This window comes from Staurois parvus, unplaced genomic scaffold (assembly GCF_062004578.1).
Source record: "Staurois parvus isolate SC_StPar_1 unplaced genomic scaffold, SC_StPar_1.0 ptg000673l, whole genome shotgun sequence".
Classification (NCBI taxonomy): Eukaryota; Metazoa; Chordata; class Amphibia; order Anura; family Ranidae; genus Staurois; species Staurois parvus.
The window spans coordinates 1,687,374-1,699,623 of record NW_028318469.1 but is presented as its reverse complement, the minus strand read 5'-3'; the positions used below and the strand labels follow the sequence as shown (position 1 = coordinate 1,699,623).

Below are 12,250 nucleotides of genomic sequence, written 5' to 3'. Positions count from 1 at the left end.
GTTAAAAATTATACCCCATGTCGCTGTCTTGTGTTCAAAATGTCTCCAAAGCCTCCATGGAAGTCTATAATAAACCTCACCAACAGTACCTGCAGATTTTGTGGGGTTTTTATTCAGAGTTAGCTTTGCTTTGTTTTGGAGGTATTGCAGATGAGCTATCCCAGGATACGCTGGGAAACCAACAAGCAAACCGGAAAAATGTTATCAGCAGTCACTTCTGGTTCATGTGTATATACACCATATTGCCAAAAGTATTTGGACACCCCCTCAAAATCATTGGATTCAGGTAATCTAATCACCTCCATGGCTATGGGTGTTTAAAATCAAGCACCTAGGCATGCAGACTGCTTCTACAAACATTTGTGAAAGAATGGCTCGCTTTCAGGAGCTCAGTGAATTCAAGCGTGGTACTGCAATAGGTTGCCACCTGTGCAATAAGTCCATCCATGAAATTTTAGGCCACATAAAAATGACAGAGCGGGGTCAGCACATGCTGAAGCACACAGTGCGCAGGTGTCGCCAACTGTCTGCAGAGTCAATAGCTAAAGACCTCCAAACTTCATGTGGCGTTCAGATTAGCAAAACAGTGTGTAGAGAGCTTCATGGAATGGGTTTCCATGATTGAGCAGCTGCATCCAAGCCTTATATCACCAAGTGCAATGCAAAGTGTTGGACACAGTGTTCACTACGTCACTACTGTACTCTAGAGCAGTGTACATGTGTTCTCTGAAGTGATGAATCACGCTTCTCTGTCTGGCAATCCGATGGACAGGTCTGGGTTTGGCAGTTGCCAGAACGGTATTGCCTGCCTGCATTGTGCCAAGTGCAAAGTTTGGTGGAAGGGGGATTATGGTGTGGGGTTGGGCTTGGCACCTTCGTTCCAGTAAAGGGAATTCTTGAGGCGTCAGCATACCAAGACATTTTGGATAATTTCATGCTCTCAACTTTGTGGGAATAGTTTGGGGATGCCCCCTTCCAACATAACTGAGCACCAGTGCACAAAGCAAGGTCCATAAAGACATGGATGAGCGAGTTTGGGGTGGAGGAACTTGACTGGACTGCACAGAGTCCTGACCTTAAGCCGATAGAACACCTTTGGGATGAATTAGAGCGGAGACTGTGATCCAGGCCTTCTCGTCCGACATCAGTGCCTGACCTCACAAATGCCCTTCTGGAAGAAAGGTCAAACATTCCCATAGACACACTCTTAAACCTTCAGCGCAGAATAGATGAAGCAGTTATAGCTGCAAAGGGTGGGCCAACTCAATATTGAACCCTAAGGACTAATATGACTGTGCACCAGTGCAAAAAGCAAGGTCCATAAAGACATGGATGAGAGAGTTTGGGGTGGAGGAACTTGACTGGCCTGACCTCAACCTGATAAGACACCTTTGGGATGAATTAGAGCGGAGACTGCGAGCCAGGCCTTCTTGTCCAACATCTGTGCCTGACCTCACAAATGTGCTTCTGGAAGAATGGTCAAACATTCCCATAGACACACTCCTAAACCTTGTAGACAGCCTTCCAAGAAGAGTTAAAGCTGTTATAGCTGCAAAGGGTGGACCAACACAATATTGAATCCTACAGACTAAGACTGGGATGCCATTAAAGTTCATGTGAGTGTAAAGACAGGCAACGCAATACTTTTGGCAATATAGTGTATTCTGGGAGTATCTGGAGAGCATGGGGCAGCAGGAAGATGAGTGGGGTCCGGACTGGAGGAACTAGCAGGTAGCACATGTGGTTTGCAACATGGGAGCGCTATAGCAAATGAGCAGGGACTGGAAAGAGAAGACTGAGTGGTACAGGATCAGCAGAGCTGGTAGACCAAAGCAGAACAAATTAGCAATGTCACACATGGTGCGGTGTGGGAGCAATATAGAGGGAGGTGAGTGAGGACCAGAGAGAGAGCAGACCAGACCAGAGGAGGATCAGCAGAGCTGGGGGTTACTATTGAATGAGGGATCTGTTGAACGAGGGTACTAATGAGCTGGAGATCTGCTGAGTAGGGGCAATACTGAGCAGGTTTTCTACTGGACCCCTTTAAAACAAATAGAAAAGTAACACACACACACCCGCACAGGGCATTTGCCAAGCTTCACAAAAGCATCACCAAAGCATCACAAACACTGACTGTGGGGGGCTTTGAATACAAGTCTTTTCTTGCACTTTAAGGTCAAACAGAATTACAAACTATCTGGCAATCCAAACACTTCAACTCAGTGAAAAACTATTTTTCGGTATTGTCTTTATTGTACAAATGCCGATAGGATAGTAACAATCTTCTCATGTCAAAGTAACTTATCTGTAAAACATTTCAACTTACACAGGTCTTGTTTAAAGTGCAAGAACTGTATGGAACCATGCTCAAAAATAAGCATAATGTGCTAGTATCATATCTAGCAATGAGGGCTATTTAGCAACATATTCTAAATCTATTTACTACATACATGAACAATCAGCATTACATTAGCACAATCTGGTAGCAAGAATGCATTTTATCAAGATGGTTTGCTTTATTTTTTACGGCCTCCTCTTTCCTTCAGTGCCAAGTGGATTGTAGCTCCATTCTGCATGTTGTAGTAAGCAAGAGAGTTTGAATCTTTAATAAAGATTCCCTACAGAAAAAAAAAATGAAAATGTTATTGAAAAGCTTGTAAACTACTACAGTGCTACAAACTTCCATGTACTTTCAAAAGTCAAATACTAAACACAACATACAGAAAACAAAATAAAAGTACTAGCAAGAATGGCAGGTGGCTTTAAAAGAACTCCAGGTTTCCATTCACGCAATAGTTCATTTGGGCCACCTTGGATCAAACAAATTCTATAGTAGAACAGTCTGGCTGCCGGGAAAGCTGTAATAGACTGTAGCTTGTGCTTCATACAGTAAATTGTGCTGCCTTTCTGCAAACGTACAAGTGACTTCCACTCTGCGGCTAGAGAAAGTTGCTTGTACAGCATCTCTGCCATTCAAGGAATAGCCTTTTTTTTGTAATCAATACAAGGCATTCTCTGATTGGGCAAGGTGGAGAGGCATGTGGATGACATCACAATCTCCACCTCATCCAGAGAACGCCAGTTGTATTCAACAAAACAAATACATTACTGTTCCTGAATGGGGGAGATGCCATACAAGCAACTCTTTTGCTGGTAGCACAATGCTTGTACTCGTGTAAGAAAACAATACAGCTTATCATATGCAGCACAAGCTGCTAGTCTATTACAGTGTGCCATTCCTAAAGGCCTTTGCGATACACAGCCTCACAACAGAACAGGAAATATATGTACAAAATCCATCCTGTTCATATCACAGTTAAAAAAAAAAAAAAAAAAAAAAAAGTTATTTTCTGAATGTGAATCTCCCAAAGTACTGTGCATTTGCCATTAATCAGACTCCAGGACCATTTACACATTTCAGCCACATGTCTATTAATTCAACAACATTATTACTTATATAGATATCCATAATAAAACACTTTACTTCTGTATCATATTTTAGAAAACAAGAAAGGAAGTGAACTAAAAATTGAAACAAGTCTTACTATAGATTTAAAGTACTATTCTTTTTCTGCAGTTTCTCTTATGACAATATGATTATTATATAGCGTGGCCCAGAATGGGGAACCAAAAATATCCAAAGGATCCCCAGAACAGGTCCAAAGCGTTATTCAGCGATCGCATCATAGTTACAATGGCAATGTTTTGAAGCCATGCAGGACCCCTTCTATAGGTATGATGAAGGAATGATGAAGAGGCCCTGCAAAACTCAAAACCGTTGCCACTGTAAATACAATGCGATTGCTAAATAAAGCTCTGGTCCCATTCTGGAGATCCTTGGTGTGCTGGTGACACATACTTTTCACTTCTGATGTTAAGGGAGGAGACTCTGAAGGGGACCCCTATGTAAACGAAGACTAATTTATTTACAAAACTAATTTTTTTTCCAACCACCAAAATATCTGTAAAATTAACAATGTGACCCTTGTAATGAAAAGTTTGGAGACTACTACTACTGCTCTAAATGAGTGGGTTCCAGGGACAATTTAGGAAAGTTTAGGATCCACCTCTGAAATGTTTGGATAATTAAAGCAAAGTTGCCAGGCAGAGCCCACACTAACTGTTCCTTAATAGGAGCGTACAAAATGAGGGATGCCACAAGAACGCAGCAAGTCTGGTACTGAGGATAGCATCGTGGTGAATACCTGAAGTACAGCAGAGAAACTGAAGGGCAGGATCCCACAGCAAAAAAACACAGGAAACAAAGATGTGCTGTAAAGATGGGGACAAGCAGGTTCACATTTTTGATGGCTATGACAGATTTGGTGGATTCCATATGGAAATTCTAACTCACAATTAGAACCTGGAGACCCAAGATGGAGCAAATTTCCCTGTAGGGTTTTGGAAAGGTGAACTGTACATTAGAAGGAAAAAAAAATAAAAAAATCTGGCAATTACATCCTGACCCAGAAAACCCAAGAGGGCTCAATGGAGATCTGCTAAATCTAGAAAGTGACAGAAGGGGGAAACAGAGGGGACAGGGAGCAAAACTCCAGGTAACCTAGATTCCATCTCCTCCACCCAAGTGTAAGATGAAAGCTGTCCAAAGCATCCTCAAAAGGGTAATAAATGCCCACCCCACCTCAGAAAGTGCAAGCACACCTTCCTGCAGAGTAAGGCTCAAAGATTTGATCCTTATTTTTGCATAGCTGGGCCAGGTGCATACTCGCACCCCACATAAACACTGTAATTCATCACATAGCCCTAGATAATGGTTTCCCATGGGAATTAAGCACAACCAGTCTTCTAGCATTTTTGCTCCCCCAACCATCACTTAAGCCAGAGCCTCCTGCGGAATTGAATAGAAGAAAGGGTTACCCAGGACAAAGCTATAATAAAGCATTGTTGCCAGAAACAAAAGATCAATGCTAATCGGTCAACGCGATCAATAGCTTTGTGTAAACACCAGTAGCTGCCAGATCCCTGCATTGCGAGGTTGACCAGTTAGCTAAATTCTGGCAAATGAGTGTGGAGAGGAGTATAGGCTTACTAAAAAGAAAACTAGGCGAAGGTTAGGTCAGCAAGAACCCAACCAAGACACTGTTTCTGAGAAAGATTTAGGCAACTGTGACCAATTCTGCAGAGGATGGTGGTGGTGGGCATTTTAAGTCCTTGCAATCAGGGGAAGCCAACACAGTGTACCAACCAAGTCATAAAACGTGCAAAAAAAATGGGAATTTACTTTCACTGAAACACAGAGGGTCAGAAATGGCCATCAACAAAAGTGGTTCCCACTGGGAACAAAGTGCAAATTGAACACTTTTTCACTACCTAGCTCAACCTTACAGATTTGCAAACTTGTTAAATGATCTGAAAATTTGCAACCGATTTTTCATTAGGTAACAGACATACAAATCAACAGCAATTTTTCTGATGAGGTCACTACAAGCAGTTTTCCAGGAGCAGGGGTCATATCTGTTAAGTTGTAAGTTATAGTTATGTAGAACAAGCTGTCATGAGCTAGTTTCACTTACTTACCTTAGCAATTTTTACATACTTGACCATGTCAAAGTACCAGATTATGCCCGACATCCCACTCTATAGTGCCTGTGCTTCCACTGGAAATATTAGCATGCAGCAACCCTTTTTAAATTATTGCTCTTATAAACGTTTAGGAAAGAGGACTGTGGGGGAGATTTACTAAAACTGGAGCACTCAGAATCTGGTGCAGCTGTGCATGGTAGCAAATCAACCCCTAACTTCAGCTTGTTCAATTGATCTTTGAGAAAAAAAAATTGGAATATAATGGTTTTCTATGCAGAGCTGCACCAGATTTTGCACTTTCCAGCTTTAGTAAACCTCCACCTGTGTGCGCATGTGAGCAACCCCCTCGCTGTGAATATTTATAGGTGAAAAACGTTGTAAGGAGATTCCCCATTTCCATTTGTTCTGGTGACCAGTCTCCAGAACATGAGGATAAATCAAACATTTTTATGTTTCTGTAGTATATTTGGGATAGGAGGTGAAAAGTAACTTTCCCAATAGAACATAAAAAAAATAAAATAAAAATCCCAAGCAAGAGAACGACTATACCATGTACAAGCTATGGTCCTTTAGTTTGACATTTAGGATGGAATACAAATTTTTCTGTTTCAATACTTACATCGTACTGAAGCTTCTGCTTCCCAGCGGGCATTCCCGTTGCCTCGTGAATTTTAACCTTTATTACAGAGACCTAACAGACACAAAAGAGAAAACTGCTTAAAACTTGCACTTTTGCAGCAAATGGGATGTTATATTCCTACTATACATTATCATTTCTCTACTACTACTACTACTGAGTGTTACCTGATCGGGGAGGGGAAGGGTGAATGCCAAAATTTGTCCATTTAGCTTCCATTCTGTCTTGTCCTGCATGTTGGGCACTTGTACTTTAACTGTAACTGGACCCTGAGAAAAAACAAAGACTGAGATTCCTTGGAAAAAAACCCCCCAAAAACCCAAAACACTGTCTCCAAGTAATCAAATTTGTGTTTGGAAAAATAAAACTAACCTTGTTCCGGCGCAAGAACTCTTCCTCTGGAATCAATGTGTCCTCACTCTTCATTTTCTTGGCAGAAGGCTCATCTTCCATTGGTGGTGGTGGATGAGCTGGAGGCAATGGAGCCGGTGCAGGAACAGGTGCAACAGGTGGAGCAGGGACAAATGCTAAAAAAGCAGAAGGCTTTTAAACTAAGTGGTTGTTTGGATCAAATTATGAAAAACGCAAAAAAGAGTCAATAAAATGTTTTATGTGAAATATATTGTGAGTTGCATATCACATGAAGAAACTGATTGGTGAGTAACTATCCCTTGGGATTATACAAAGCTAAAACGTTAAAGATTTGGGTAGTTTAGCATAAAAGATTTCAGTTTTCCATTAAACGATATGTAAAGTTCTGCAGAAAGCAGTTACACCTCACTGCTCCGCTGCAGTTGCCATAGTCAACAACATCCAACTTTCTGATTGAGAGTTTCACTTCACCAAAGAGGTGATCAATCAGCTCTCTCATGTCTGCAAGCTCCTTGTTACATTAAAAACACTGTAGGAAGGGGTGCCTTATCACAATATTTTTGAATAATTCTTCACGTTCAGCCTTCAAGTGTTTAAAATATTTTACTGGCAAATGTTTTGGGTTTAGGCATGCAGTTTACACAACCTAAATATTACCAACATGTCTTCAAAATACTGAATATCTGTAGTGGAAAAAAGTATTCAGTACCTGCTGGAACAATCATGTGCGGGGCTCTCTGTGCCATCATTGGAGGTGGGTTTGGTGGCATTGGTACCACATTTATCCTAGGCGTGTGCAGAATAGGAGGCATTGGAGCAGCTAAAACAGAACCGGGAGGAAGGCGCACCACAGAGGCCATGGGGGGCCTCTGCATCACAGGTACTGCGGATACCATTGTAGTACGGATTGGTGGCGGCATCTGTTAAAAATATTCAGGATTAATAATCTGAATAATGTCACTCATACATAATCTACTCACATAATCTAACATCCCGAGTATACCGGAAAACATTATATGGTTGATACCTGAGAACATTAATATGAATGATTTTCCAGAAGAGGAACATAAAGGCAACGTTCCCTTCCAATACATTTTTAAAAAGATAAACATGACTATACACTAATTGGTTTCATTCAGCCTGCGGGCAGAACAGATTTCTACATCCACAAAAACAGTGTAGATGGACTACTGCGAGTTGTAATGCCCTAAAAGTGCATGCAGACAAAAGTCTGTTGAGAAGTTGAGCCAGCAGGGCCACCCACTATTATAATTTTAGCCAATTCCTTGGCCCACATTCTAACAGTGTATGGCCAGCTTAAAGCCTTAATCTTCCTCAGACAGTTTTATCAGACCATATACTTACCACTCCATACAAAGAAGGGGCAGGTAGAGCACAAGCTTCATCAGAATGAGGCTGTGTGATGCATTGTGAAGACCTTAGGGTGGTGGGAGCAACTATTTGCCCTGAAAGAACTGCTGAGGGGAGGGGCATCATGGCACTTTGGTATAGCACCACTTAAGCAAGAGAAAAAAAAAAAAAAAAAAAAAAAAAAAAAAGGCATACAGGGCAAGTTAGGACACCACCCTGACTTTTATGCTACCATAGATACATATTTTTTCTGTTCATCATTACTTTTCTACAGCGTGCACACACATGAAAGGGGCTGCCATGTCAAACATCTGCTCTGCCATTAAATGGATTACTAACAGATAAGATGGATAACTAGGCTGGAGAAAATGATAGTGAAGACCCTATCATTTAATATTTATGTAAACACATTCTTATTTATCAAATGAACCACCTGCCCTCCAGAGGATTTACCCCCCTCCCCCCTTCTTGACCAGGCCATTTATTGCGATAAGGCGCTGCGTTAATATAACTGAAAATTGCACGGTCATGCAACGCTGCACCCAAAACAAAATTGATGTCATTTTCTCCCCACAAATAGAGCTTTTTTTGTGGTATTTGATCACATCATTTTTTAAACTATAAGCAAAAAAAGACCGACAATTAAAAAAAAAAAACAAAAAAAAAAAAACAAACAAAAAACCCCCAAAACAATATTTTTGACTTTTTGCTATAAATCATTCAATAGAAAAAAAAAAAAATAATCAAATCTCTTTATAGATTTAGGCCAAAATGTATTCTGCTACATGTCTTTGCTAAGAAAAAAAAAAAAATCAAATAAGCGTATATTAATTGGTTTAGGTGAAAGTTAGAAAGTCTACAAATGGCGGTATATATACTGGAATTTCTATATCCATCCATCTATCTTTTTATTTTTTAATACTAGTAATGGCAGCGATCAGCCACGACTTATAGCGGGACTGCAACTGACATCACCAGTGACACTAATACAGTGATCAGTGCTAATAAAAGGCACTGACACTACTAATGACATGGGGAAGGAAGGTGTTAATATCTGGGGCAATCAAAGGGTTACCTGCGTGCGTTTCACATTGTGTGCTGTGTTTTAGTAGGGAGTCATGCTGCTTTGCATCTCTCTGCTGTGCAGAGGGATACAAAGAAGCATGTCCATGCTGGCAGGAGAGAGATCTGTGCTGTGTACACACAGATCTCTCCCTTCTCAGCACTGCCGCTGATCAGAGTTCCGGCCGGGACCTGGTGATTGACATCCACAGCAGTCAATACTGGCGCGGGTAGAGCGCGCAGGCCCCCTACCCGGAAATGCAAATCACGTATATATAAACACAGGTGATTTTGCGCAGCCGTGCCGCCCTGTAGCAGTACTTCTGCTATAGGGCGGAGGGCAACAAGCTAACATGGAAGCTTATGGAAATGTTAAAGGATAAGGTCACCTTTCTAAAAAATAAATAAATGCACATTTTTCATGGGGGCAATTAATGATTGCTTTTTCATTATTTCTAGTTACCTCAGGGAACATTTCTTCTATCAATTCTCATATAGGAAACCCATTGCCACTCTGGTCACTTTTCGCTTTCCTTTTTTCTTAGCCTTATTACCCATAGGAAAAATTATCTTTGTTAGCAATTATCCCTGCTATGTCCGCACTCGTCCACTGTTCTAGATTATTGGAATCTACTTATTCATAAAATGAGACTGTCTCATTACCCAGAACTACAAAATCATACATACACACACGATTTTCCGTAGTTCTGCTATAGGGCGGTCGGGAAGCTGTTAAAAAAATAGAAAATGTGGACTATGGTTCCCACCTTGTAAATCTCCATAAAAGAAAAGAAAAACAAAAAACTTACAGACGGTGGCCGGGAAATAGGAGGATTGACCTGCTGATGAATAGACACTGGAGGTGGAGGTCTTGGAGCAGAGGTGATGGGTGCAGGACTGGGGATGGTAGGTGCAGAGGATGGAGGTGGCTGTGTGATATCGTTGGGCTTGCTAGGTCCAATCTTGTCCTTGCCATCCTCTTCAGGAACCAGACCCTTAGCCTTATGGATGGCCTCAATTTGTTCCTGTAGCGTAATATTGGCCTGTGCAGCTTGTTGGGTACGTGCCATGCTGCCAGAGTGTCCATCCCATGTAACCTGGACATGACAAAAATTATACATATCAATAACCAAGAAATTACCAGTTTTAGTAACTCCTCCTGCATTACTGTATGTTATCCATTGTTTCATCATGCATTCTGAACTGTGTAAATTGGTTTAATGTTTTATCAACAGTTTGTTAAATAAAACATTTAAATACCTTCTCCTCTGGTTTCTGGATCTCCTCCTCTCCAATCTTTTTACCGATAGCCGTTTCTTCAACACCGAAAATATCGGTACGGCGTTCGGCCAACTGCTTCAAGCTGCTTTCAATATCCAAACCTGATGAAGAAAGAATGAATGACAAAATATAAAGCACAAAGTACATCCAAGAAAGGAAAATGACAGAAAAGGGACAAGTGTGGGTATACAATTCTCTTCCTCTTTCACAGCAGGGTAGCATTTTACTGACAGCATTCGTAGTGCTCATAAAAACTAAAATAATTTAAATAAATTTGATAACATTTTGCCAACTGATAAAGGAACTTCAGTTAATGTACTGTGTCTTTCATAAACAGTGCTGCTAAATTCTATTTACCTGGAGCATAAACTTCATCATCGCCTTGCTTCTCTCGGATGGAGCGATCTCTCTGCTCCAACCAACGAGGATCCAAAAGTCCAATTCGCATATGCTCCTGCATCTTGCTGGCAGGAATCTTCTCCCCAGTAATGGGAGATACAAGGTATTCATCAGGTGCAGGAGCAGGTGCTTGTGGTTTAGAAGCTAAGAGAAAAGAAACACATAGTTGTTATGGACTCGGCGCTACAGCACAACACATTTACTACGAGAGAATGGCTACACCAACCTTTTGGATCATAATCTTTACGAACTATCACTTGATCTGGCGTGGGAGGTAAAGGTGGTGGCATTGGTGACTCAGGAGGAAGAGGAGCTTTCTGTGCATAATCTTCATCATCTGAACCCTGTAAAGAGAAAAAAAACCCCACACATATGTTAAAGGGGAATGTTGGCTACATGGACAAAGGATATAATTCCAAAACTATAGCTATATCACCTCATCCATATCCTGCACTTGAGTATCCTGATCCATTTGAGATGTGCCTTCTTCAGCTTTGCTATCCTTTACGTCCTCTTCCTCATCAGACTCTACTTCCATTTCAACTTCCTCACTTTCACCAAATTTCTCGTATCGCTCTTGGATCAATATGCGGGCACCCAGCTCCTCTGGTGTTGTAGGAGGTGGGAAGTTGCCTGAAACAAAAATACCTTTTTATCAATTCAATGCACAAAAAAAAAGAAAAAAAAAAAAAAAAAAAAGAAAAGAAAGGTGCCATATGCTTTTAAAAAGGGAATGTATAGTTTTGTTTGTTTTTCTTCTTTTAAATAAAATATTCTTTTAAGTTCATAAACAAATGAAAAAGGATATACATTTTTCTCTAAAAACGCATGTTATGTACAGTTAACCGCTTTGCTGCTGCGGGCTAATATACCTGTACATCAGCCCGCATCGGAGGCTCCTGCGTGGCTCACAGAGCACACCCAGGAGCCCCATGATCACTATATCGAGCGGACACAGCAGATCACATTACCGCTCTCTCCGGGTGATTACATGGTGTTGTACCATGTGACTGCTGTGACCAATCACAGCACTCACATTGTAAACGCTGGAAAGTGAAAGTAAAGATCGCTTCTCTTTGCTCTCACTGTGAGAGCAGAGAGAAGCAATCCGGCAGCCTGTGAGTGTACAGCAACCTGTTAGACTGCTAGTACACTCACAAACTGCAGTGCCAGCCGCCCCAGTTTAGTGCCCCTTTGTCTCTGATCACTGCCCCAGAATATCTATAACAAATAATGCAGCCTTCCCGTCATCTTTCCCAGTGAGCACAAAAACACCCTTAATACCCCACGTCAACATCCTGACCACCGCCATACCCCACGTCAGCATTCTGACCACCGCCATACCGCACGTCAGCATCCTGACCACCGCCATACCGCACGTCAGCATCCTGATCACCTCCATACCCCACGTCAGCATCCTGATCACCTCCATACCCGTCAGCATCCTGATCACCTCCATACCCCACGTCAGCATCCTGATCACCTCCATACCCCACGTCAGCATCCTGATCACCTCCATACCCCACGTCAGCATCCTGATCACCTCCATACCCCACGTCAGCATCCTGATCACCTCCATACCCC

The 12,250-nt window shown here is 41.6% G+C and overlaps 1 protein-coding gene across 2 annotated transcripts in view; it reads right to left on the bottom strand.

Moving 5' to 3' along the window:
• Positions 1-2,231: 2,231 nt before the first annotated feature.
• Positions 2,232-12,250, bottom strand: part of SF3A1 (splicing factor 3a subunit 1) — a 29,843-nt gene continuing 19,824 nt past the window's right edge. For both annotated transcript variants that reach the window (XM_089652218.1, XM_089652220.1), the window contains exons 7-16: positions 11,103-11,299; positions 10,893-11,010; positions 10,625-10,810; positions 10,247-10,368; positions 9,796-10,083; positions 7,263-7,473; positions 6,554-6,708; positions 6,349-6,450; positions 6,164-6,235; positions 2,232-2,618 (exon numbers count right to left, since the gene is read on the bottom strand). In XM_089652218.1, coding sequence (XP_089508344.1) covers positions 2,517-2,618; positions 6,164-6,235; positions 6,349-6,450; positions 6,554-6,708; positions 7,263-7,473; positions 9,796-10,083; positions 10,247-10,368; positions 10,625-10,810; positions 10,893-11,010; positions 11,103-11,299 — 1,553 coding nt within the window. In that variant the 3' untranslated portion in view covers positions 2,232-2,516. The remainder of the gene's footprint in view (positions 2,619-6,163; positions 6,236-6,348; positions 6,451-6,553; positions 6,709-7,262; positions 7,474-9,795; positions 10,084-10,246; positions 10,369-10,624; positions 10,811-10,892; positions 11,011-11,102; positions 11,300-12,250) is intronic.